The sequence below is a fragment of the Ictalurus furcatus genome, chromosome 18 (genome assembly GCF_023375685.1).
Source record: "Ictalurus furcatus strain D&B chromosome 18, Billie_1.0, whole genome shotgun sequence".
Lineage (NCBI taxonomy): Eukaryota > Metazoa > Chordata > Actinopteri > Siluriformes > Ictaluridae > Ictalurus > Ictalurus furcatus.
In genome coordinates, this window is record NC_071272.1 from 1077017 (window position 1) to 1104953 (window position 27937).

At 43.7% G+C, this 27937-nt stretch overlaps 2 protein-coding genes across 6 annotated transcripts; one reads left to right on the forward strand and one right to left on the reverse strand.

Moving 5' to 3' along the window:
- Positions 1-263: 263 nt before the first annotated feature.
- Positions 264-24141, forward strand: sec16a (SEC16 homolog A, endoplasmic reticulum export factor). 4 transcript variants are annotated; one of them, XM_053647938.1, is made up of 31 exons: positions 264-916; positions 3293-6226; positions 6824-6957; positions 7470-7549; positions 7660-7801; positions 7974-8142; positions 8795-8960; positions 9499-9641; positions 9790-9851; positions 9945-10083; positions 10246-10485; positions 10617-10714; positions 10813-10894; positions 11786-11903; positions 12016-12127; positions 12627-12732; positions 12998-13138; positions 13294-13407; positions 13833-14019; positions 14276-14700; positions 15079-15126; positions 16389-16547; positions 16683-16760; positions 16930-16986; positions 17099-17234; positions 17881-18021; positions 18530-18612; positions 18957-19010; positions 20100-20159; positions 22477-22554; positions 23154-24141. In XM_053647938.1, exons 2-31 carry the CDS (start codon positions 3341-3343, stop codon positions 23211-23213), a joined length of 6498 nt encoding a protein of 2165 aa, XP_053503913.1. In that variant the 5' UTR covers positions 264-916; positions 3293-3340; the 3' UTR covers positions 23214-24141. The 4 variants fall into 4 exon arrangements, with proteins under 4 accessions (XP_053503913.1, XP_053503914.1, XP_053503915.1 ...); XM_053647939.1 differs by having other exon boundaries at positions 264-903; XM_053647940.1 differs by lacking the exon at positions 20100-20159.
- On the reverse strand, positions 23422-27937 carry LOC128621930 (uncharacterized). 2 transcript variants are annotated; one of them, XM_053647946.1, is made up of 7 exons: positions 27426-27933; positions 27244-27352; positions 26583-26695; positions 26383-26482; positions 25555-25679; positions 25103-25197; positions 23422-24675 (listed from the first exon to the last, which is right to left on the reverse strand). In XM_053647946.1, exons 1-7 carry the CDS (start codon positions 27514-27516, stop codon positions 24637-24639), a joined length of 672 nt encoding a protein of 223 aa, XP_053503921.1. In that variant the 5' UTR covers positions 27517-27933; the 3' UTR covers positions 23422-24636. The 2 variants fall into 2 exon arrangements, with proteins under 2 accessions (XP_053503921.1, XP_053503922.1); XM_053647947.1 differs by lacking the exon at positions 25103-25197 and having other exon boundaries at positions 24232-24675; positions 27426-27937.

A 27937-nucleotide genomic window follows, 5' to 3' on the forward strand; every position in this document is an offset into this window, starting at 1 on the left:
TAGAGTTTACACAGAGTGGTGCGAAAAACAAAAAACACTGAGTGAGTGACAGTTCTGTAGGTCAGAGGAAAAGGATACAGCAACTCAAATAATCACACTTTACAACCGGGGTGAGCAGAAAAGCATCTCGGCGCACACAAAACGTTGACGCTTGGGGTGGATGAGCTACAACAGCAGAAGGCCACACTGGGTTCCATTCCTGTCAGCCAAGAACAAGAATCTGAGGCTATCATGGACACACTCACCCAAACTGGACAATTTAAGATTAGGGGAAAAAAAATGACCTGGTCGTTTTAGAGTCTTCAACTGCTAGTGTATGAATGGGTGTGTGAGTGTGTATGTGATTGTGCCCTGTGATGGATTAGGGTGTGTCCAGGGTGTACCCCGCCTTGTGCCCGATGCTCCCTGGGATAGGCTCCAGGTTTCCCCGTGACCCTGAAAAGGATAAAGCGGTATAGAAGATGGATGGATGGATGTAAATCTGTCGTATGAGACCTCTAAAACAAAATTAAGCACGTTTCCAAAGCCATAATAATTCATTTTAAACCAGCCGAGGGCTCCTGTTTAATATCTGTTTGACAGGTGTTCTCTCACAACCACTCGTGTGAACAATCTCCTCGAATTACACTTAAATTTAAAAAAAAAGGAATCTTTGGAAACAGGTGTAGTTCGGAAGACTGCAGCAGCCTCACCGCTGCACTGAAACCAGGACGTGGCGCTCCTCTGTTTGGAAAAGTGACGTCTCGCGCGCTCGCAGCTCGGCGGCAGCGTGACGTCACAGGTACACGTCGCTCAGGATGTGCTTCGCAAAGATGGCGGCCGAGTGTCAGCCTTAACGTCCTGCACAGCTGTAAGACTAACCGGCTGTATCGTATATACCGAGTTTGTGGCTTAACAGTAAAGGTAAAGACCAGAGGTAATGTTTTGTGATGCTCTCTTCATCTGCTCTTTGCGAGGTATCGCCCTGTGTAACAGTTTGATCTGGGCTAGCATGCTAACCTGTAACGTCAAATGCTAGTTCGCTAGCTAATGCGAGCTGGGGCTGCGAGCCAGCCGCTAGTCGCTGAGGGAAGAGACTCCGGTGAAAACTTCATGATATATGATTCGTGTGCTGCTGTGGGTGACGGGTTTTAAAGCACGACTTCGCCGTAGGTTTATTCGATGGATATTGTGGAGTATTTGCTAGTTAGCCGAAGTGCGTTAATCCGGCTTGATTAGCTGCTTCCAGCTGATTCCTCCTCGCCTCACTCAGCCAGCTGTATCACTTCATTAATTAAACTATTACTACAGCAATATTTCAAAAATATCAGTTTATTTCTGCTTTGTTTTAACACGAAGCTAATCTTTCTATACATATATATATAAAATGCAATAACAAGGATAGTCGGTATCTCATGCTAATTAATAAAGCGCGAGCATTTCAAAAGTAACTGTAAACTATCTTGCATTCCAGATGGTGTAACATCGTTTAGTTCCTTGTTTAAACCTTTTTATTTTTTTTATTTTTATTTTTTTAATAAAAATAAAAGTTTCGCTTTCTCGGCACGGCTGTGTCTATTTAAAGGCTGTTTAAAATTGTTCAGCTGGTTAGCTTTAAAGAGACCTTATTGATCCCGGAAGTGATGTCAGAGGTTCCATAACAAACGTGCGTGTGGTGAGAGATGCGCAGCTGTTCAGACACATCTATAGATGGCTTTATTTGTGTATATATATATATGCATGTGTATATATATGTATGTATATATATGTGTGTGTGTGTGTGTGTGTGTGTGTATTTATGCACACAACTTTTGTTTGTATCCAGAATGCTCCACTGTGTGCTGGAGAAACTGGTGCGAATTTCTTAAAAGGTTTAGTTTAATTGAAGTTAATTCTGTGTAAAATTCTAAAATCTAGAGATGAGAAGTTTCTGTGATACTCAAACCAATCCTGTCTGACACCAACATGGCACCCTGGTCAAAGTCCCTGAATAATGTGAACACTAACTGAAGCTCTTGACTTGTATCTGCATAAGTTTACGCACTGTGCTACTGTCATGTGTTTGGCTGATTTGGATTATCGTATGAAGGATCAGGTGTTCCTAATAAAGTGGACGGTGAGCGTAGCTGAGACTCCTTTCGCCAGGGATGTCCGATACGACGTGTTTTAAAATGCTGTTCAAAAGTACCAAGACGCGTATCCCTTGAAGCATTACCTGAGAACAGCGTTGGATTTTTAAATGTAAGACTCACTCGACGAGTGGAAGTGGATCAAGTGCGTATAATTTACACCCCTGTTTTGCATTTACACAGTTTAACTCACTGTCACGGTTATGTGATGGTGAAACAGTAGCCTTACTCCGAGATACATAACGCCCTCGGCCTGCTCCGATGAGGAAGTGTATCCAGGATGAGGTCGTGTGTGTGTGTGTGTGTGTGTGTGTGTGTGTGTGTGCACTGTGAGTTAGTTAGGTGTGGTAGTGTGCTTGCAAAAAAAAAAAAAAGAATGCTTTTTGGAAATGGCATTGTGACTAGGGGATTTATGTAATCCTTCATTATCAACAAATTATATACCGTTCATGGTAATAAAAGATTTAGGTGGCGCGGGAATATTCGTGTGATGCACGTGCTCACGAACGGGTCCGTTTTGCGATCTAGGGTTCTTCAGTGAGATTTTACACTGGCACGGCACATAATACCGCTGTTTACAAGATAATCCACAAACACTTCTCATACAACAATCTACTCTTTATGTTGCGTCATAATCACAAGTGGGCCTTAATTCTCCCAGTCCATAAGATAACCTAACGAAGCTGTGAATATCTTTGCTCGATAACGAAATGGCTTTTAAGACTTATTTCTAACCAAACCGTAACACCGACATCATTCCAGCAATAAGATTTGAGGCTGTTCAGGATCCGAGCACATGAAATGTTTTTAAAGTGTCCCAGCCCGGTATACGTTTTCGTTCATGGTGAGTTGTGAAGATAAATCTGCTTTGTCTGTGTGTGACTTTGCTGAAATTGCTTAAAATGAACAAGTAGATCCCTGGTTTAACAGGTCTTTAACCGAAAGTACAGGTCAGCAGGTGAATCACACTTGTACTTTATATAATAGTGTTCTCTTTATAAATTCATGGTGCAGCTCCCTTACTATATTTATAGATGTTGGAGAAATTTTGTGATGGGAAACCAACTAAGAATTATTCGGAAACAATATCCTTTTGTGAAATAAACAGTAAATTAACTTTTTTAATTAACTAAATTTTTTCTACTCTGATTAAATCAAACAACGTTTGTGCTTTTTCTCACCAGGGATAGTCTTCTGTCTTGAGCTCTGGGGGCCTGCATCACTTAGCAGAGATGCAACCCCCTCCTCGTACTGCGCCTCCTGGAGCAGGTGGTACACCACCACCACCACCACCTACCTTTGGTGGCTCAAATGCTTTCAGGAGAAATCGACCACACAAGCATGGAGCTGTGGCCCCCAGTGCAGCATCAACTCCACCTCCACAACCACTGACTGATCCCTTTGGCTTTGGCAGGCAAGGCTCTCCATCTGCAAGAGTAAGCAACCAGACTCCTCCCTTAAACAGTAGTCCTCTTCCTATGCAAGCCCCTCTCGCAGCAGGGTTTAACCAGACTGGTCCACCTCAAGGCCCACCATCAGGAGCACAAGTGCCAATAGCTGGTCCTGTACACACCTTTTTCACCCCTCATCCTGGTCCTTCAGGACCTCCATTGGCCTCTAACCCGCCTTCCGCTGAACCTGGCTATTTCAGCTCCCAAGAACCAATGCCATACATTGCGCAGTTGCCTAACTCTGTCCCTCCTTTCAGTTCTAGCACAATGCATGCTCACAATGCGGCCCTGACCCCGCCAGTTCAAAGTACGCCTCCATTTCAGCCCACACCACCTGCTCCATCCCATTCTGGGCCTGATCATGGCAGTCGTCCTCCTTCCGTTCAGAACTACTTTCAGCCAACCAGTGATACACCACAGCCTTTTCTCGCACACCCACAGGCACAGGCTCCTCCACCTGCCCCCTTGCCCCATCCTGGCCCATTTCAGTCACACACTCAGAATCATAGTCAGTCAGCCATACTGAATATGGGTGAGCCATCAATTTCCCAGCAACAAAACTCTCACTTTTCAGGCCAGAGCTATTTCAGCCAGACAGGTGGTGCCTCAGAGCCATGGTTCAGTCAGGTTCCACAGGACCCCTTGCAGCGTTCCTGCCCCCTTCCATATACTGTTCCATCTGCTGACCCTGGAACACTGTCCATGTTCTTTCATGGCAATGATGTAGAAAATGAAGAGACGCTTTCTGGGGAGGGCCATGTCAATGGGGTCCCCCACCCTCCCCAAGGCAGGGAAGTTAATGAAACCATCAATCCCTGTTTGAATGAAACTGGGAATGTCAAAGTGACTGCAGGTCCATGTGACTCAGTTGAGAATCTGGAATGTGTTCCGAATCAGGAGGTTTTGCCTAATGAACCACCATCAAGCCATGCTTATGAGGCAGGGCCTAACCTGGAAACACCTGACACTGCCTCTCGTCCTGCACGATCTGCAAGTGTCTCATCCAGCTATAGCAATGTCAGTCACAGCAGCGGTCATGCCCCCCACAGTAGCAGCCACCCTCCTCGACGACACCAGGGGGTTGTTGGTACGTTTATCCAACAAGAAAGCCCCCGGCCCCCTGATACACCAGCATCCCACCCTTCTGCCGGTGGTTACTTTGAACAGATAGATTCTGCTCCTGCTCCAGAGCTAAGTCCTACTTTCCCCACACCCAGCCCTCCAAAGCCAGTTGGGGTGTTCCAGGCCAGTGCTAACTCTTCCTTTGAGCCTGTGCGATCACATAGTGTAGGGGTTAGACCTGCTGAAGTTGACCGTGCTAGAATGGTAGTGGAAAAAGGTGGAGGTGACGTATTGCCTGGCAACTTAGAGCAGCCTCCAGACAACATAGAAACAATCTACTTTCCAGGAGTACAGGATCGCAGGCCTTCATCCCGAGCTCAGGGGTCGCGACGACTCTGTGATAGTCCTGCCACAGCCCTCTGGGCTCAAAGTGATGCAGCTAGTCTTGGTGCTAATATACTTTTGGCACCTGCAGCACCTCTTCTTGCTGCTACTATAGCTTCATCAAGTAAGCCCAGTACTGAGATTATCCAGCCACCAGAAGATGGGCCCCTGGATCTGCAGCCTCCCAGGGCACACCCACAGCGTCTCTCGGAGAACCTTGAGAACCCACCTGATTCAGCTCCTCAGGCAAGTTCGGGGTATGCTTCTTTGCTAGTGTCCACGCCTCCCACAGATGGTTTAAATCAGTCTGTCTTGATTGCTACACCCTCTTCCAATTATACAGTGATTTCTCCTCAAATGCCTGTCCAAACAACCAATCAAATGAGTCCCAAGGAAGCAAATGTGCATGTTCAGCCACCATCTCAAGCACAAGTGGCGAGTCAATTGCCACAGGGTTTCCACTCGGCTAATCAACCACCTCCTCTTTTCTCTCAAGCACCAATTAACTTTCACCCACCTTCAAACCAGAGTATGTTAAATATGTCAAGAGAAGTCCAAGATGCTCCACTTCCTGTCCAACCAGCCCAGCCTACTACTCTGAAGGCCCAATCACCGAGAAGTGACTCCCAATCACTTCCACCTTCTAATTCACAGATTCCGTCGTCTGCTTCTGCCATCAATCAGAATCATCGCTCAAATTATGAACTGCTTGATTTTTCTATGCATCAAACACAGAGCACAAATCAGGCCCCTTCTCATTCAGCCCCTGCCCCTGCCCCAGTAAATAATGCAGCTGGCTTTTACTTGCAGGTCACCAAAGATGCGCAGCAAGGGGCACGAGCGGATACTGAGCCTCCGCTTCAGCCACCAACCCCAAATCCCCCTAGAGCTCCCAGTAATCAATCTAGCAATGGCCCCTCTGGTCCCTCCAATCCGGCTCATCCAGCGTCACAATATCAACCTCCCCCACAGGCTACACCTCTTTCTCAAACCACCCCTTCCTCCACATATCCTCCTCAATCTGGAAATCCTGCTGCTACACATGACCCCCAGCGTCCCCCGTCTGCACTTGGGGGTCAGCATGGTTATGGTGCTCCACCTCCCATGCCTCCTGGGCCTGGATTTAACAGCTACTACACAGAGTACCAGGATGGAAGGCCTCCTGTCGCTCCTCTGTACCCACACATGGACCCAAGGGCTCAGGCTCAGAACTACTACCAGGTATACTTAAGTTTCCTTCATTTACATAATCATTACAGTAAGGTCTGGTAGGGATGTCGAGTTAACAGTTTACCCGACAAATAATAAACCGATCACTAATATTATTTTAAAAATAATACCATTTGAGCTCTGAATCTGTAGTTTTGTCATTCAAATTATGTGGGACATGATGCCACAATAGCGTAGAAATATTTTTATTTTTGTTTTTTTTCTATAATTTTCTCCTAAATTTGGTCTTCCCAATTCCCACCCACTAGCTAACTCCAACCGGGAAGGGTGGGGCTAGCACGTGCAGACTCCGAGATACGTGAAGCCAACCTCCGCATCTTTTCAAACTGGAAAAAATGTCATAGGCAGGGCATAAAACACTTGGAAGAAAGCACTGTCCGCCCGCAGCGAATCCCACGATTGACTAGTTTCACTGTGAGTGAGAGAGAGAGAGAATATAATCCCTCCCAAACAGAGAGCTGTCTTGTCTCCTGGCCACGGATGGCTGTGACATCGTTTGGGATTCGAAAGTCTCAATCTCTGGATGACAATGCGAACGCTTTCCTGTTGTGCCACTCTAGATTATAAAAGGAAATGATCTACTTGCAGGATGACCCATATCAAAGGGCAGATCCCCGGTATGGCCGGTACAACGGACCAAACCCTGGTTACCGGGAAGCAGACCGGCAGCCGGAGAGGCCCAGTTCTAGGACTAGTCAGTACTCTGACCGACCCAACTCCAGGTAAGGGGTCAGTGTGCAGAGGTCAACCACTTCCTCGCACAACGTCTTAGCCACTGCACAACTATTCATTTTACCTAGCTGCTCAGTAATTCAAAAAAGAATTCGACTAGACACTTTTTCCCTATGTGTTTTTTTTTTTTTTTGTGTTTGTTTGTTTTTTTTTTAACTTTTAATTAAAAAGTTGGATGAAAATGAAAACGTTTGTTCTGGAGCTGAGCGTGCACAGCATGAAAAGCTCATGTCCACCAACAGCATCCTCATTACAGCTTAATGACTAGTCTTACACAAAGTGCAGCTGACTGTAGAATTGGTTTTGCCTCGACAAGTGAATGTATTACTGGTCTATACGACCCCTACAACACGTGCAAGATCCACTGTTTTGTAACGGCGAATGAAAGGATCGTATACTTATTATATATTTATACCAGTAGATGTTTGTGCTTTGGAGGAGAAAACAACCTCTCTCGGTGTATTATTCACCTCCTTGTTCTCTCTCTACTCCTCCCTTTCAGGCAGGGGTATGCTGAGGATTACCCCAGGCCTAACCACAGTGCCTATGAAGACTATTATGCAAATTACTATAAGTACATGGGTAAGTACATGGATAAACACTACTATAACTCTTGTCTCTATTTCTGGGTATACACGATGGTGTGTGAGACGGGCTAAACAGAATTTTGTTGGTTCTTGCTTTGTATGTAGATCAGAACAGGTGGTATGACCCCAATGCTCTTTATGACCCCCGTTATCGAAGTTACTACGATCAGGCCTATGGTTGGTATAATTATGACCCTGGGGCCTACGGGAGACCTGACCAGTACTTCAGCCAACAGTATGCCAACAGGTATACATACAACACGTATATACGTATAACAGGAGTCTTCTGGTATACGAGAAGAATACCAGAAGAACAACAACAAAAATATCTTTGCACATGTATTATTATAACCATGTACTTGTTGTCAAAAAAAAGAAAAAGTGCACATACACTCCTGATGCATGATAACCATCCCCAGGCGTGAAGGCTACGATGACCCGTGGCGTTACTATCCCGGCTACGATTCGAGTTTTGACGATGACCTCCGTCGCCGGGACGCATACGGAGATGAGCTGGAGCGGCGCTCTATTCACAGCGAGAGATCGACACACAGCCGCCGGAGCAGCTTCAGCTCGCGCTCACAGCAGGTATATATAGAGGAGGCTTGGGGGGGGGGGGCTTTAGTTACAAAAGGATGAGAACCTCTGCGTTAGCTGACTAAAAGATGTATCTGCACTCAAAAGGTCAGAAAGAGATTTCGGTGCCAGTCTATTCAAAGCTTTAAAAACTAAAAGTAGAATTAAGAAATCAGTAATAAAGTAATGAGAACATTTCTTAGTAATACCCAATCCCTCAAAGCTACTGCCAGGGTAGATGATATGACCTGAGGGTGGCTCATGTGTGAGCGCTGTATTCTTTACACTATATTATCATTTTTCCGTTTGCTTTTTGGCGTTGTAGAGAAAGCGCGATAGTTCAGGCTATGTACAATCTACATCTCAACAAAACCGCATTTTAACGGGTAGAGTTTAGACCGATCATTTGAAAGAAAATGGAAAAATATCCGCTCGTTCTCCCAAAAACCGCATCTTCTATATTCAGAACCCATGGCTGCAAGGAAGCAACAGTAATCTGTTAGACCATGCTGTTTTACCTTAAAATCTCTGTAGATAGAAACGGAGAAATCCTGCCTTGGCTAATTCGGCATTCACGAAACATGTTGTCTAACAGTGATACTGTCTGCTTTTTTCCTTCTCTTTTTTCTAATATGCCCCCCCCCCCCCCCCCCCCTTTCTGTAGAGTCAGGTGTACAGGAGTCAGCCGGATCTTGTTGCTCCAGGTTATGAAACTACAGAGACCACGCTGCCTGTCGATTATTCCTATGGTCAGTTCCCACAGCAGTCGGACACCGTGAATTACAGCCAGTATGATGCCACGAACACCACATGGGCTGCCCCTGAACAGGGTAACTACATCACTTTATACAGGGGCGGCTGTGGATCAGGTGGTAGAGCGGGTCGTCCACTAATCGTAGGGTTGGCGGTTCGATTCCCGGCTCACACGTGCCGACTCCACGGTGCCAAGGTGTCCTTGGGCAAGACACTGAACCCCAAGTTGCTCCCGATGGCAAGTTAGCGCCTTGCGTGGCAGCTCTGCTACCGTTGGTGTGTGAGTGTTTGTGAATGGGTGAATGAGACACAGCGTAAAGCGCTTTAATGCATGTAAGCAAGCGTGATACTGAAAATGAGCTGTGAATTGTACCTCGATGGTTTGGCTATGGCCAAACTGGGACTGTAATATCATTGCACCCACCCATGTTCTCTCAGTAATGAGCTTTGGCATTTTTATGCACGTTAGTCTGCCAAACCAACGTTATTCCCTTCCCTAATAATATTCTTAAATTCGACTGTTTCTTTGTGTCCTTTGACTGTAAATGAGAGAGTGCATTTCTTACCGTGTCTCATTTTCTTCCTCTCGCTTTCTGCTCCTCCTGTGCTTTTCAGCTCCTCCGAGGCCGTTGACTCCGGAGAAGTTCTCGGTTCCTCACTGCTGCGCTCGCTTTGGACCAGCAGGTCAGCTGATCTTCATTCAGCCCAACCTGCCCTCGGCTGGGCAGCCTGCCCTTGTCGAGATTCATAGCATGGAGGTAATGATGATGATGATGATTATTTATTTACAAGCTAATGAAACAGGACAGCTAAGATAACATTTTCAGCTTTTATCTAGAGCTTAACGTTCAAGCATGGTATGTATGTATGTATGTGCTCATCGTTATTTTTGGACGAACGTTTCAGACGATAATGCAGGATTTTCCAGAGCAGGCAGAGTTACGCGCCTTCCCAGGGCCACTTGTCAAGTAAGCCTGATTTAAAAACTTTTTATACGACACACTTGTATCGATAGATAGATGCACACACTTGATTTTATTCCTCATCTTTGTGTACGTCAGGGAGGAAACCCATAAGGTGGATGTTATAAAGTTTGCCCAGAACAAAGCTCAGGAGTGCATGCACAATGATGACCTCATTGACAAGGACTCCGCCTTCCTCATCTGGGAGTTCATCGTACTGCTGTGTCGTCAGAATGGGGTGCGTACTCGTGTGTGTCTGTTTAATTCTTATCAAAGGGTATAAATAAATAAAAAATCACTAACTTTGAAATGACAGAGTGTAAATTCGAAATGTTAAAGAATCATTAAAATGCTGTCTTTCTCTCTCTCTCTCTCTCTCTCTCTCTCATATATAACCCAGACGGTAGTTGGCACAGACATAGCCGATCTCTTGCTGAAGGAGCATCGTTCCGTGTGGCTGCCAGGAAAATCACCCAATGAGGCGAACCTGATTGACTTCAACAATGAGGCACTGGAGCGGCCGGAGGAGGAGGGGTCAGGGCCGCTCTCGCTCTTATCAGACACCTTCATGGGTGTGGCTGAGAGCGTTGGCAAGGAGACTGAACGCTTCAGAGAGCTGCTGCTGTTTGGGCGGAAAAAGGCAGGACAACTCACACACACACACACACACACACACACACACACACACACACACACGCGTGCACTGTATATACGGCATTAATACACCTGTACATAAATGGTGACGTTGACCTGCTCACGTGTTGCTTTTAGGATGCTCTTGAGTCCGCTATGAAGACCGGGCTTTGGGGCCACGCCCTTCTCCTAGCCAGTAAGATGGATAACAGAACTCATGCACAAGTCATGACCAGGTAACACACCAAACACAAAATCAGTATTTCATTCATGTAAATAATCTAAAAATAATACAAAATAAAAGATGGGTTACTATAAAGTGTGTGTCTCTCAGGTTTGCCAACAGTCTTCCCATTAACGATCCACTGCAGACAGTCTACCAGCTCATGTCAGGAAGGATGCCTGCTTCTGCTACGGTAAGTATGGGAATGCTTCTGTATGCAAGTTAGCAACCCTGTGTGTGTGTGTGTGTGTGTGTGTGTGTGTGTGTGTGTGTGTTTTGTATGTGCTTTAATCAAGTGTTGTTTTGGCCATTATTTAACTTTTTATCTCTTCTGTACACACAAAAGAAATTCTTTCACATTCACTGCTTTTACCTCTTCTCAAATGTACGAGTTTTACCCGTTTACACAAAATGGTTTTTGTATTCCCCAATCTAACAGAGAAAATCTCTCACGAGAGTGAAAAGTAACCTAGTTCTGCGTTAATGTGACATGTAGAAATATACACTAGGCCGTAGCTTGAAAAATTGCGTTGTAAGTAAGTAATTGTGGTTTTGTGCCGTTGTATGTCACACCGTTGCTACATCCTCCAAACAACTGATCACGAGTGATTCGGGTCTTGGAGTGTGAACGGGTCAGCGATTCTGAGATTTAGAAAGTCCTGTAGCGTGTAGACAACCGTAACGCCAACAGTTTTTGGTAGCAAATTACAGGTTTACATTTATGCCCTTGTTCCAATACACGATCGATTCTATTAGAGGTGGGCAATCTGACACGCATATCTTTTCATGCTCTTTCGATATTATGACGATTTTATTCAATGCGTAATCAGAGCCCTTTGTTAGATGTCAAATGAGAAACTCGTGTCAGGACGTCGAATGTAGAACGCAAGATTTTGAACATGTGAATGCATGTATTATGAGAATTCTGATAGCATTCAAACGATGAGAATCGTTCTGACGTATCTTATAACAATAGAACGTGTTTACCAATTTTGGTGTACTGTCAGAAGTCACTTTTGACTAATAACCTAAATTTCACCTCGCATTTTGATTGCGTATTCCATGTGTTCCTTTTCCCTGGCAGTGTTGTGGGGATGAGAAGTGGGGTGACTGGCGTCCTCACCTGGCCATGGTTCTTTCCAACCTCACACATGCACTTGACTTGGACACACGCACCATCTCGACCATGGGAGACACGCTGGGTAAACACTCACCATTCACACCCAGAGTGTTTGTTTATTACCTTTATTTATCTGGCTAAAATGGTATGTGTGTGTGTGTGTGTGTGTGTGTGTGTGTGTGTGTGTTTTACAGCTTCTAAAGGTCTGCTTGATGCTGCTCATTTCTGCTACTTGATGGCTCAGGTGGGTTTTGGTGTCTTTACCAAGAAGAGCACCAAGATGGTCCTCATTGGCTCCAACCACAGGTACACACACAGAGCAGTGGTTGTTAATCTATACAGTAGTGGTTATTAAAGGGTCATGAAACCTCCCTCTTTCAGCTCAAGTCTACCTCTCAATGTTTTTGAAAAATGCAGCTTAAATGGGTGTGGATGGCTGTGCAAAGAAGGGAGGGGGGAGGGGGCGTGGCAGGGAAACGCAGCGGAGGAAGAAGGGGGCGAGCCTTCAGAACACTCGCAATAAAGATGCATAGTGACAAAATATTTGCAGATGAGGCAGAGGACTTCTCTCCTCCTGAATCCCCAGGGCTAAATGGAGACATAGTAGATGGCAGTGCAGGTCCTCTGTGCTGTCTATTTGAACCGTTAGCCCCTGGCGTGACTGTGTAGGAAAACATAAAACATTCAAATCACTCAAACATTACAACTGCCCTGTGATAATATTGCTCCCAAACTGAAGAGTACTTGTATCTCTCTCTCTCTCTCTCTCTCTCTCTCTCTCTCTCTCTCTCTCTCTCTCTCTCAGTCTTCCCTTTGTGAGGTTCTGTTCTACAGAAGCAATCCAGAGGACGGAAGCGTATGAGTATGCACAGTCACTTGGTTCCCAGCCTCATTCACTGCCCAACTTCCAGGTTAGTACCTTACACACACACATTATACTGTACTTGCAGAGTGAAAGTGAAATATTTCCAGTGAGTCAGATGAACACCGTCCAGTGTTTTTATGACTGGCCGTGTTTGATGTAAACGGCAGCTTGCCTGGAAGGACTATTTCTCTGGATGCATGTGGGAGGGGAAACTAATGCACAGCAGCGATTGTTATTGGCTACACCAGAGTGTGATTTTGGGTTTGGATTTGGTGTGAATGATATAAAAGTCCAACCTTTGACCGTTTCAGGTGTTTAAGTTCATCTACGCATGCCGTCTGGCAGAGGCGGGGCTTTGCGCCCAAGCATTTCACTACTGTGAGGTCATTTCCCGTGCACTTCTGACCTTGCCCAACCACCACTCACCTGCTTTCATCAGTCAGCTTATACAGGTATATACATTCATACACGCTTCACACCACGTCTATGCTCTCTGCTCTAGATTTCTCTTGTTGTGCTTGGAGAACTTTTAAACATACTCTCCTTTCTCTCTCTCTCTCTCTCTCTCTCTTTCTCTCTCTCTCTTTGTGTGTGTTTTTGGTTACAGATGTCTGAACGAATGAGGTTTTTCGACCCCCAGCTAAAGGAGAAGCCAGAGCAAGAACTCTTCCAGGAGCCTGATTGGCTATTGCACCTAAGGAAACTCAGAAACCAGATCAAGGTGTGTGTGTCTGTAGTGTTTTATGCTGCTGTGTGTGTGTATATCTGGTGAGTGTGATTTCTTTTGAACCACTTCCTTTTGGTTAAGGAGTGTAGCGCCAGAAACAGCAGTCGTCTGCCGTCTGATGTCATCACTGTAGGCATCCTTCTTTTGTCACTCGTGAGCCGTTTGAAAATGTGAAATGAGGCTGTGTAATATGTTGTATTCCGAGCTATGTAGCGTGGTACACAGGACTACATGAAGGGCAAATATGCAATAGTGTGAGACAAGTGCAAAATGTTCAAATAGTACACAGAACAATAACTACACAGAGTAGTATCGGACGGATTACGTGACATGGCTGAACAGAGGATGAACATTGCTGTGGAGTTGCGACATATGACTAGAAACCAATGTAGACTGATCTCTCTCTCTCTCTCTCTCAGGATGGTGTGATCACATTGCGTACAGAACGTAGTACTCCCCAGCCATCTGCCTGCACTACACCAAGCTCAGAGGAACATGCTAGTCTTGCTGATGCTTCGTCTTTTATCTCGGACCCTCACAACCCCCTGACCTCCCTTATGCCCCAGCCTGGCCCATCCACTGCAGGGGTGCAGCTCATGCCACCAGGTGTGTGTGTGTGTGTGTGTGTGTGTGTGTGCATGCGTGTCTTTTTATTCAAAATTTCCATCACACTAACAAGTTTCTTCATACTACACTAATACGAGCCACGACAGTATCAGGTTTTAGTAAAGAAGGTGGCTGTCATTGATTCGTTCTCACCTAGATACTGTAGAACTGCTGCTGTAATCATAAAGACCAGTGAGGCTCATAATGAGCTACTCTGGCTCCTCTCCATGCTCTCACAAGGCAGTTTCTCTTTCAGCTCCAGCAACTATTTTGCAAGATGGGGCTGTTACTCTGCAGCACGTCCCTCCCCCCAGCGAGGGCATCCCATTTAACCCAGCAGCCCCTGCTCCACCCCAGTCTGGCTTCATCCATCAACACCAAGCTGAGGACCAGGGCTCATACGCACCTATGCCAGCCCAGAGTCCCACTCTTCTGCCCTCTGGCATGCCTCCGCAAATACCCCTCTACACGCACATGGAAATGCCTCCTCAGATGCTTCCTCAGATGCCCCACCAGATGTCTCCTCAGATCTCCCCTCAGATGCACCCCCATATTCCACACCAGATTCCTGGGGTAGAATCTACATCTATTCCTCCATCTCCACAGCAGTTACATCAACCATCTTCACCTTCTCATGGTCCACCTCCCCAGATGGACTTTTATGACAACATGGCACAGATGGTGAGAGAGTAAAGTTTTATTTATTATTTTTTTTAAAACACAAAACAAAACAATTGCAAGAGTTTATAACGAACGTCAAAGATGGGCAAGGAGGAGGCGGGACATAAGCAGAACATAAAACAAACGCACCAATGCGTTGCAAAACATTAAGTGCATGTGCGCAAACCACCCCCCCACCCCGTCTCTCTCTCTCTCTGGTGCTTCCAATCACTCCTTTATCTCTCTCTCTCGCTGATTAGATCACTCAATACCAGTTGTGCACCCTCACAGCCTGGCCACTCCCTCCTCCTTGTCACAGAGCTCTATTTATTTGTTTGTTTGTTTGTTTGTTTATTTATGTGTGTAATGAACAACTGACACCACTGATTTTGTGTGTAGAGCACAGGAAGAAGGTCCAGAACCACATCGCAGTCTTCGTTGCACAGGGTATGATATCTCTGTCTTTCTGTCTGTTCAAATATCCATTCTGGTTTAAATGGTATATAATAAAAATATTGATCATATAATGCAGTTGTTAATAATAATATAATGGTATATTTCAAAAATCCAAATAACTATATACCAGCCACTTTATTAGGAACACCTGCACATTCATGCAATTATCCAATCAGCCAATCAGGTGGCAGCAGCGCGGGGCATCAAAGCATGCAGATACAGGTCAAGAGAGCAGAATGGGGGAAAAGCATGTGATTTCTGTGACCTTCACGGCGGCGCTGTTTTTGATGCGAGATGAGCCCGTTTGAATATTTCAGCACTCGCTGATCGCCTGGGATTTTCACACACAACTGTCTCTAGAGTTTTTAGAGAATAGTATGTAAAACAAAACGAGAAAACATCCAGCGTGCAGCAGTTCTGCCGGCTGAAACACCTCGTTGATGAGAGAGGTCGGAGGAGGCCGGCCAGACTCGTTTGAGCTGACAGGAAGTCTGTGGTAACTCTGATAAATGTCTTTACATTTATTTGTCTCGTGATGAGCAGAAAAGCATCTCAGAATGCACCTGTCGGACGTTGAGGCAGACATGAGCACAATGGGAATCTGATGCTACGTTGGACGCAGACTCGATGAATCATCAAGACCAGGCGACCTTTAACAGTCCTGTTTCGGTGTTCCGGCGACCCTATAACCCACTGTAGCGTCAGATTCCTTCAGATTGCCTGAAAAGAAATGGAACCTGACGTGGTCTTCTGCTTCTGTAGCACATCCACGTCACGGTTTGGTGGCTGTTTTGCTGAGATGCTTTTCTTCTCACCGCTGGTGTAAAGAGTGGTTATTTGAATGACTGTAGCCTTCCCGTCAGCACAAACCAGTCTGGCTATTCTCCTCTGACTTCTCTCGTCAGCGAGGCGTTTCCACTCACAGAACCAGCGCTCATTGGATGTTTTTTTTTTTTTTTTTTTTTTACAGACTATTCTGTAGTCCCAGGAGCGCAGCAGTTTCTGAAATACTCGAACCTGCCTCCAACAACAATTGCACCATGAACCATGCCATGGTCAAAGTTACTCTGATCACATTTTTCTCCCATTCTGTTGTTTGAAGTGGACGTTCACGTCAACTTTTCGACCTGGTCTTCATTCTGTTCTTGCCACATGATTGGATACTTGCACATTATGAGCAGAGGTACAGGTGTTCCTATCAAAGTGGCCAGTAAAAACTCGATTTTTTTAACCTTTGCCTCCTTCTCACTCAGATGTCTGGACGCCGCTCTCGCACTACGTCGGAGTCGTCCACTCATTCGATGGGACGAGAGCGCAGCAACTCTTTAGCCAATCAGAGCTCTCCTCCACCGATACCAGAGGCTCCTGTCCAGGAAGCACCTAAGAAAACCAAGAAAGACTCTCCCAAAAAGGTACACGCACTGAAATGCATGCTGAGAGTTGACTCGGATGGCAAAATTTGCAGCAAAACTTTTATATACAAAAGAAATTATGCTTTAATTAATTTCATAAAACTGTATTCCTAACCACTCCTCCTCTCTTCTCAGGGAAGAGGTGGAGGCATCTTGAGCTGGTTCCTTCCAGGCAGGAAAGAAGCTCATCTGCCAGATGACAAGAACAAATCTGTAAGAGTCGTCTGTTCACTCTTCCTCTTTCTTACTTCTCTCTTTCCCTTCCCCTCTCTCTCACTTTTTCTTCAGACCTTTTCGGCTGGTGCGCTTCATGATTTTGGCTGTACGTAGTGCGGTAATGTGGTAATAGGAAACAATGATGATATAATCATTTCTCTGACAGATTGTTTGGGATGAAAAGAAGAAAAGATGGGTGAATCTGGATGAACCAGAGGAGGAGGTGGTTGTTTTTTTTTGTGTTTGTTTGTTTGTTTATTTTTTTTAAATCATCACACTGTAATCACTTTCCCTTGTGTGTTGCATTGAATTGTCGGAATGTCTCTTGTGTTTAGAGCAAGCCGCCTCCCCCTCCTCCATCAATGTTTCCAAAAGCTCCAATGGGCAACATGGGGGTCGGACCTGGAATGGGCGGACCACCCGGTGGACCGGCTGCGGGGCCGTCTGTTAATATGTTCTCCAGGAAAGCAGGTGAGTCACTGCGTGAAGTTTCAGCTCGAAAAAATACATCTATACATAGACTACTTTCATAAAGCAGCAACAACCCACTTAGTTTTTTTTTGTGGGTGTGTTTTGACAATCCTGTGGTGGTTTTTATATGCCTAGCGAGCTGCTTCCTACAAGGTCGTCATGTAACATGCTGAGGACATAGTCCATAAGTTGGCACAAGAATTTTATTTATTTATTTATTTATTTTTAAATATGAATTTGTTCGTGGCTGATGAGATGAAAGCCAAAGAGTAAAGTGTATGACCAACCAACCAAGCCAAGGCATCAGATTTGGGACTTTTAAGTAAATGAGCTTGGTGGTCATCCCTGCATTGAGTTCAAAGAACAAAAAAAAAACGAAACACTGCAGCACTGAACGTGACCGAGCGAAAATGTTTGGTATAAAACTTAAGTGTGCAAGGTTTAAATAGCAACCACGTTTACTGGTGGCGAGTAAAAGGAATCGGGATCAGTCCAGATCCTTAACTGAACACTGTTTAGGAAGTGTATCTCTGTACCTCAGCCAATGCTTTGAAAAAGCTCTGGAAATTGTGAGCGATTAAGAATAAGATCAGAGTTTTAGCTTGCACTTCATATGAAATCAGGGTCAATCTGTTTTAACTCTCAGGCACTAAGGCCCGGTACGTGGACGTGTTGAATCCAGGCCGTCGTAACTCCAACCCTACTCCTGCTGTTGCGCCACCTGCTGATCTGTTTGCTCCTCTTGCACCCATGGCCATGCCTGCGAACCTCTTCGTTCCCACTGCAGGTAGTGTATGTGTATGTGTATGTGTGTGTGTGTGTGTGTGTGTGTAAGTGCGTATCTGTCTTTCGATTTAAATCCAAAGTGGGCACCGCCTAAACCAGAGAGTTTCCCAAGATATAAGCAAACTACTCTAGTAGCCCAATGCAAGCCTGACCAGGCAGTTACTAAGGATGAACAAATGCCTGCTATAAATGTATTGCTGCGAATACATCATTCGTGTTTACGTTAATGAATATGCTCTTTCTTTGTCCCGCAAGCTCACTTGCAATAGAGCGCCTCCTGTTCGTATCCGTATCCGTTTAGAACAGGTTATTTTGTTCATTCTGAATGAATGTATTCATATTTGGTTACATCCATGTCGGGTGTTATGATGGGGGTTCGTCAGGTTCTTATAAAACATCAGTATGATGACTATTGATCATTATAAAGTCGTGCATGGCGTACGTGTTGAAACGAGGTTGTGTGTCGAGATGGGTTATTACATAATGGGCACACACCTTCTCACCACCAGATGACCAGCAACCAGTGGAGGGAAGTGTTCCAGACAGCAATGGAAACACAGAACACATTCAGCCCAACATGACAGCTCCACAGGTATGAAGACGCGCGCACACACACACACACACACACACACACACACACACACACACACACACACACGGTCAGTGTTTAATCTTTATCTGTAGCTCATGCTGAGTCACAGTGCAGCTTTGCAGAAAGCGATATCCAGCCTCTTCTACATACATGAGCTCGCGGATGCCCACAATTGGCTAATGAAAGCCTGATTGACAGGAGAGAGAGAGCATGACACTCTTCATATTCAGAGAGCACCGGCAGTCTTGCTGTTTAGGCTCCTGGCTACAGATGGCTAATGCATTGTTGGGATTCACTTCCTGCTGTGTGTACATTTAAATAATTTTTTTCTCTCCCCCCCCCAGATGTTTAATCCAACTCTCTTACCCTCGGGTCCGGAGGGCGCTCAATCAGGAGAGGTACAGTAATCCTTCCTCCCTGACCTTTCACCTCTTTATAGACTTTCAGGCCAGTTCATTGCACCATCCTCTATCCTCTCAGTCATGAACATGCATCCCATGGTCAACTTAGTTACTCAGCTTAATATTTACACACGTCTCACGAGCACCAACATGCTCGTATATGAATTGACTCGCTCACTGCTGGCAAAGTCCAGGTATTTTAATTTAATTACTTAAAAAAAAAAAAAAAAATTGTTGAATTTACTTCATTCAAATTCATACGTCGGTTCCACACGAATGAATCGAGTCGTACGAACACGACGTTTGTTTTCGTACGTTCAGCATTATGATTGGATCATGCATTTTCAAAGCCCTGAATAAACTCACTTGAGCTCAGGATTGAACCTGGGCTGCTGGTGTTGTGAAGCAGCAACATCACCCATTACACACGTTAATACTACGTGAGTTGATCACGTTTTCGTCCGTGGTACGTTCAGGAATAAAAAGATCTACGGGTCAAATATGTGGGCAAAATATTACTATACACATGTAAAAGAATGTTCCTGAAATAAACAGGCCCTTGAGTTTATTTTAGAGTTAAACTGAACCCAAATCTTCAACTTGCACCACGCGTTCGTTCATGGATTTATCCCCAATGTCTTAGAAACTACTCTTTACAATAATAAACTTCAATAAGGTGACTAAAAGAACCCAAGATCCTAAACATGCCTGTCATGACAATTCAGATAGTACTGAAGCCCCATATCTCACACACACACACACACACACACACACACACACACACACACAAATGATATCATGCCCAAAGTGTGTTTGGAAACTAACTCTCTGCTTAAAAACTATCACCAGTGTTCATAATCGTAAATCCCTTTTTTTACATTTTTTAAATTTATTTAATACTGCTCTCAAGTGCATGCATGTGTGTGTGCGTGGATGCGTGTCCGAGTGTGTGGCACGCGTGCACACACACACACGGACAGAGTGAAAATTGGTTCTGATGTGTTGGTTTTGTGTCTTGATTGACACGCCGATTCTGCATGGGATTAATTTCGCTGTTGTGGTGTTTGATTTTTCCTGCTGTTCTAGCTCTCACGTTCTAGTTCAATGAGTTCTTTATCACGAGAAGTGAGTCGGCATTTAAACCAGGTACCATCAGTTGGGTGTCACTACTACACATGCGTGCTCTCTCTCTCTCTCTCTCTCTCTCTCCCCTCTCTCTGAGAGAGAGAGACACACACACACAGACAGCATTTCCACTTCTTGCCACACCTCCACCTGTCCTCACCTGCCTAAGTCGAGCTCCCTAATTGGCTGGGAGCTAAGCTAGTGCAGCAGTGAGTAATTTTGCTCATTCCCATCAAGCATGCGCACACTAACCTGGTCTTCTCTGCATGTTAACAATCAGCATCAGATGTTGTCCTGTATCTCGGATGCGAAATGGTAGATGCCTCATCGAACAAAGCCAGACGCATCGATAGAGCCGCCTTCCCAAATTTGTAGTTTGAGCTCATTGGCCTGAATTGAAATTAGAGCCTCAACTTATTTTATTTTTATTTTTTTTTAATTTCTCTTTTTCTCCCCCTATAAATACCTGCGCACCTCAAAATAAGAGAACATGCAACTTGTGGGAAATGTGTGCAGTTTACCTTTATCTTTAGGGTTCTTAATATCTGAATGTACAGACGGGTGACTGGGCCTCCGTGAGCTGCCAGAAGACTCTGTCTTGAATGTCTTCTACACATTACAGTATATATGAGTTTGTTCTGTATTCACTATATAATGCACTATTTGAGGTGCAGACATTTTGTGCTGCTGTAAATTTTTTTTAAAATGTCAAAATTGTATGTTTATTTTTACAGCTTGAAATTTACAGGTCAGGGTACCAAACCATGCACACACACACACACTATTGGGTGACGATGATGTGTTTCTGGGCCACTAACCAGTAAGTGCTTCAGTTCCCTTCTGGCGTCTCCTTTAATGCTGCCCCCTTTACTAGTGCTCATTAAAGAGCAGTCCTGTACACTCACCTGCCCAGTCGTGCGTTTATCCAGTCAGCTAAACAGTTCATCACAAATGCATAGAACCATGCAGAACCAAGCGCTTCAGGTCATGTTCACATCAAACATGAGAATGGGAGAAAAAATACGGTGTGATATCAGGGACTTTTGATATGCACAACATCTAGTGAGCGAATGTGAAGCTCCTGCCTTCTGTGCCCCAATAATGAAAACGTCTTTTCCTCTCGTCATTTTGATCCAAGGTTGAGGTCAGCTGGGCCTGCTCAGCATTGTTACTGATTTAATTGTATTACGCAATACATCTTTCTGGAAGTTTCCGCGCTCATCATGTTTCTCCACTCAGCTTTCGGTTTAATTAGTCACCCGTCTGTACATTTGAAGTCCTTTCTGTAGATTTGTATTGGCTTCTGATCAAATCTGGACCTTTCCTGTGTGGCGGACGTGTCGATGTATTACAGTGATCAGAAATGGCTCGTGATGCGGTGTCTACTGTTTTTTGTTTGTTTTTTTGTTTTTTTCCTTTCCCCGTCTTCATGGTCTGTATAGTATACACAGATAGCTGTGCTAGCTGAAGATCACGGTCTTCACTGTTATGCGACCTTTTTTTTTCTTTCTTTCTTTTTTTTTCCCCTGGAATTCCTGGAGACCAAAGGAGGTTCTCCTTGCCACAAGGATGAGATATTTATTTATTTATATATTTATATATTTTTACATATCTTTAGGTGTGCCAATCATTTTTACAGTATTTCTGGAGTTGACTGTACATAATGGCTATGCAGTTATTTATTTAGCTACAAGAAATCATTTTTATTTTAATTTCCATAAAAGCTCTTAAAAAAAAAAAAAAAAAAAAAAAAAAAACCCACAAAAACGACCGTAGATTGTCAAAATAATTCTCCAGACTTGTCCAGAGGAACTTGTCTCTTGAGTAGCTATCTAATTGTACTATACACATCCCTGCTGTGTGTGACTGCGTTTACGTGGACAGCAGTAATCTAACGATTGACCTTATTCTGAATGAGACGGTATTCTGATTAAGGTGTTTACACGAGTCGCTTTTAGAATACTCCTTTCATGTTCCCGTTTGACACGTTCTAGAACATGGATCGATTATCGTGTGTGTACGTGTCCTGTCGCACAACGCGGTGAAAACTCTCACACAATGTTGAGTGTGATTAAGGTGTGTACGTGTCTGTAACGCACTGCGATCATGTGACTACAACAGGAATACTCCGCACGTCTTAATTCCATTTGCGTTTACTCCGAGTGTGACTTTAATCGGATTAAGGTCATCGATAATCGCTGTTTACATGCTAGTGTCTTAATCAGAGTATCGTCTTAATCGGGGTGATATCGGGATATCGTTGTCCATGTAAACGTACTGACTGTTTCCATGTAAGTGGTATATTCTATCACTATACTCATGACACCTGTGTTTTTAGGTCCCTACAGAATTACCTGCCCAGGGAGCTCCGCCCTCAGGGGGCATAACTTTCTATAACCCCTCCCAGTTTGCACAGGTAAGACTTAAGTTCATTTAGTCCAGCAGTGCAGAAGAGTTGTGATGAATTACTTCCTGAAGCCTCCAGTATTATAAATATACACGGACACAGCAAATACTTGTTTCTGATTGGCTGGCAGCTGTGCCTTTTTTAAATTTTTTTTATAAATTGCTACATATCATGACAGCTTTAAAGTACTCGTCATACATTTATTTTTTTTTTAAACCATGTTGGAATGTTACCGTGATAAGTACAAGTATTGATGGGTTATATTCACTGTATTTATTCTTCACCGTTATGCGAACTAACCGACCGAACCGTATGTAAACCTCCGTTTAAAATGACCCACAGGAGGAACGAGTTAGCACTAGAGAATCCTGACAGTAGTCCGTCCTAACGTCGAGTCTAAACCAACCTGCTGGCAAAAAGACACTCGCCCTATTTCACCATTTCATCAGATTGCCTAGAAATGACTTCTTTATAAGCTCCAGTGTGTGTGGACGCGAGCTCGGGAACAGTCGTATAACGGTAGCCCGTCGGTAACTGACTGATCTCACAGGCAGCACGAGTCAAAATTCACGTTCTAATATCGTATTATAACATGTGTTTTCTCTCAGTCTGTGCCTCGTTCCCGTCCGGGCCGGTTGGGACAGCGCGAGTACCCGACACTGAAATAACTCCACAGAGCTGCGGCTGCAGATCCATCTGTGTTCCTCCATCTCATCAGACTCCATTAATCCCGAATTGGACAAGTACCGGCATCTAGCCTCCCAGACTTGATCACCTGCATCATCACCGTCTTATTTTATCGTGCGTAGCATACACCCTAAAAAAAAAAAAAAAAAAAGCTATGGATTCTTTCATCTGTCTCTTCATTTTTCCTCCATCGTACTTTTTCTTTTTTTTTTTTCCTCCCTTTTGCTCTGTGTTTTGACTGGACAGCTCCTCCGCCAGCGTGAACTTTAAGTGCAATAATTTTGTTTCGCTTTCAGTTAGACCTTCCTAACTAACTGCATTTCAGCATCTGTGTTTGTGTTTGTGTGTGTGTGTTTGTGTGTGCGAGTGTGTGAGAGAGAGAAATAGAGAGGGGCGCGCCATTGGGACGCAGACGGTGCGGGGTGTGTTCATCTTGCCCGTTTTCGTCAGTGAGGGTCGTTGGAAGATTTTAGATATTTATTAAGGCTTTCTGTCGGAACGAGACACATGATCTTTTTTTTTTTTTTTTTTTTTTAAAATCGTCACAAATCCCAAATCTGTATATCCGAATCAATATTTATGAGCTGAATTTCTCCATATTCCACTGCTTAGATTACTGTCATGGTTTTTTTTTTTTTTTCCATTGCTGATTCTTAATCATTTTCTCATAAATCTTAATCGCTAGTCTCGTTCCGGTGGCCACTGCGAGGGATTTTGTGTGTGTGTGTGTGTGTGTGTTGTTTTTTTTTTTTTTTTGTAATTCCAGAGGATTCGCGACCCCTTTGAAAGAAGCCTGGACTTTTCCATTGTTTCAAATTCACTGTAAAATTACTCAAAAGAAGAAGAAGAAGAAGAAGAAAAAAAAAAAGTGATGAAGAAAATAAACATATTTTTGAGCTCTTTAACACGTTGGAACGCGTGTGTGTGGACGTTTCGTTTGAATTCCGCAAATGAATGTGGTCTCAACTTTTTAATATCAATATTGCAACAAAATGAACAGATGACTTTCATCTTAAAAGCCTATGTACAAAATATGGTTCTACGAATACATGGTTTATAATACCACATACACTCATAGGCCACTTTAATAGGAACACCTGTACCCCTTCTGATTCATGCACATATCCAATCGTGTGGCAGCTGTGCAGTGCATAAAAGCCTGCGGATACAGGTCGAGAGCTTCAGACTGTGATCAGTGTGCACGGGCTCACCGAAATATAGCTAACCCCGTTAGAATCTTTACCTCAGCAGATCAGAAAATATTTCTATAACCAAAATGCCTCCATGTTTGCTAATCTTCAGGTCAGGAATAACAGTACAACAGGATTTCCTCACGTTTCCCCACTCTTGACATTTACTTTTTCTGTTTAAGTATTTATAAATAAACAAGGCATGTTCTAGTCTTCACTTGGTCTCTGGTTCTGGCTGACGCAGTGCATTCTCCTGTGAACAAAAAAAGAAAAAAGGAGAAAAGGCCATTTCAATATGCAGTTTTCTCCAGTATGTCTGGGCAGCTTATATTACAGACAAAGATTGAATTTCTAAACGAATTTCATGAGGTACATACTGCATTAAACAAAACAATAGGTCTACAGCATACTACAATATCTTATATAGGATTAAAGCGGTTCTCAGGTTTTAAGAAATCTGACACACTTATAGACAAAGAACCCTTGGATATGATTAAAATCTATATATATCTATATCTATCTATCTATATATATATCTATATATATCTATAGATATATATAGATATATATCTCTTTTTTCTGGTTGTACTCTATATAACCATATAGAGAAGAAAACTGAGTTAGATATATAATCTGGACTCTCTCTGCTATTTTCTCTTCCAATGTTGCTGTGCACACACCCGGGCGCTCTTTGCTCGCTGCACTGCGACTTCTAGCATGGTCCGATCAGACAGAATCTGCCGCAGTGTGCCGAGGTCCATTTCTAACAGCATCCCTACACACAAACGATACATATTACATCACTATTAAGACACACAATACATAACGCTAGTCACTGTGGATTTATGAAAGCCTGCACCCACACCGGCCCTTTCTGGGTAAGACTGGACACCCCTGCCATATTGGCAACACCACGATGAATCGCAAGTGCACCATCTCTATATTTTAACTCTAGGGTATGCACTCAGCACTTGGGCAGCACACATCTGGCACACAACACTCCTCTACCACATGATATTACGTACGCTCTCTCTACCACATGATCTTACGTACGCATCACCACGCCGCACATGATGTAAAATACCTTTTTGAACAGGCAGAGTTTAACAATATAAACCTACAAGCAGCTCACCGGTAATATCGGCACAGTGGTCCGGTTCTAAGTCTCGTACGAGTGCAAATAGTCTCTCTCCAATCACTTCCTCTTCGTCTCGGTCACTCGCGCCGGTCTCTCTTTGACTCTGCCTACAACTAGACCTGAAAGTGAGGAAATCGATCAGAAAAAGGGGCAGGGGCAAGAACACACTGTACTGATTGAGTTGGTCATCAAAGACATCGACACAGAGTTACACACGTACGAGTTTCCATATAAACGAGATTCACCACTTGTGTGTGAAATGGAACATAATATGCTTCGCTTTCATCTGATGATTAGCTAAAATGAGTTTGTATCAGTTTTAAATAAATATCAACAGTAATAAAATTATATATATATATATATATATATATATATATATATATATATAACTGCCTAAGATAACTACTGCCATATTTCAATTTTGCCCGTTGTCATGTTCTTGTTGCTGGATTGAGGTGGGCGGGGCTATATCAGTAGTAGGTGACATCATGTAACTGTGTATAAATACAATTAAAGAATATGAACGAACTATACATGATTACGCTGCTGATGTGACTCGGATATATTTCCGTATTTTAATGATCACCCTTATTTAAACAAAAAGCACGAGCAACAACAGTTATTTCTTGGACATTGAATCATCACTTTGGTTTCTGAAAACTGCATCGTCAAGGTGACAAAATAATCGTAAAATATGTATTTAATTAATACATTTGTGGAAGGATGATTTTCTCGGTACTTGATGGAAATAATCATACTAGTTAGCTTTTAATGATCTGATTGATTACACGCACACACACACGCGCGCGCGCGCACACTCACTCCTGTAAGGTTTTCAGGGCCATGTTGACTTTCTCCTCCAGCAGGACCGGATCAGATAACAGCTGAAGCACCACCTTTTTTTCCTGCTCTAACAACATCCCTGTGTTTATTGAAGGGAGAATTATTTAGATCTTAGTCGTGATTCGAATTATATCTAGAAGAGTTAATGACAGCCGAATACGCAGATGTAAAGCGATAACCTGTGAGTTTGTGGGTGTGTCCTGTGTTGTAAAGGTTGATGAGCTCATACAGCTGTTCACCCAGGGAGTCGGAGGACACGGAGTCGACATCGTCAGCCTGTGACGCCGGTTTACTGAGAAGTCAAAAGTGAACATACACAACTGTCTTAAAACACAAAAGAAATTTCTTAACATCAAAACATCATACGGCGCCCTCCACTAATACTGCCTCTCCTTGTAAATATGAGCAAAGAAGACTGAAAATTTCTCTTTATTGTTAAAAAAAAATCCACAAAAATCCTCTGCTCTCATGGATATCAAACATTTGCAAACACAACACAGATTTATCAAAAACAATCTTTGTTAAAAAATAGGTGTGCGACAATTATTAGCACCCCTATGAATTCATATGAGAAAAATATATTTCAATGATATTTTACTTTTTTTTTTTTTTTTAGTACACCTGAGTGACTAGGAACAGGAAATTGTTCAAAATGACTTCCTGTTTCACAGAGGTATAAATATGAGGTGATACATAGGCAAAATTCCCTTTGTCATTCATAACAATGGGGTAAGAGCGAGGAATATAGCTGTGATGTGCGGCAAAAGGTTGTTGAGCTTCAAGTGCTGTTGGTGTGCGTTACCTGTTGCCAGTTTGTAGATCCGTGATCATGTGTATTACCTGGCGTCCGGGTGCAGGGCTTCCAGTGCCCTCTCCAGCGCTTTGGTAAGAAGAGCTTCATCCTGCAGCATCTGACCGATCACATCCCCTGGCAGCTCCAGGAGCATTCCTACAGCATAGTAGTTTCCAGAATAAGTTCACTTCTACTGCACGTACATTTTCCCATGCAGATACATCAGTACCTGTTAGTTTTGGAGCCATGTCAGCGTGTTTAGGATAAATCAGGTCGTACAGTTTCTCTCCAAGTGACTCCAGATCCTTTTCATTATCCATCACGTGCGTTTATGGCGTCGATGTTTGCGTTTCTAGTTTCCACTCTGAATTCATTGTACAGCAAGCTACCTGACACTACATGAGCCTGCTAACACTTCCACTAGTTCGATTATACAACAAACAAAAGAAACAATGGCAGGACGACATGAAGCGGAATGTGAACTTATTCATAATACCAATCAACAAGCTTGAAATGACTATACCCAGCAAGAACAAACTAGACTGTTACTACACTAAGAAGCTTACAAAGATATAACCAAAAACTGCGATTTATTCAGCATAAAGTGCACTATTGAGAGTGAAGAAGAAAGCATATTGTGCCGTTACTAATACGGGAATAACTTAAGAATGGAGAGCTGTTTACGATCCAACCGTTATTTACAGCTGCGAAAGAACGTCGCTCAAAAATGACGTAACGCGT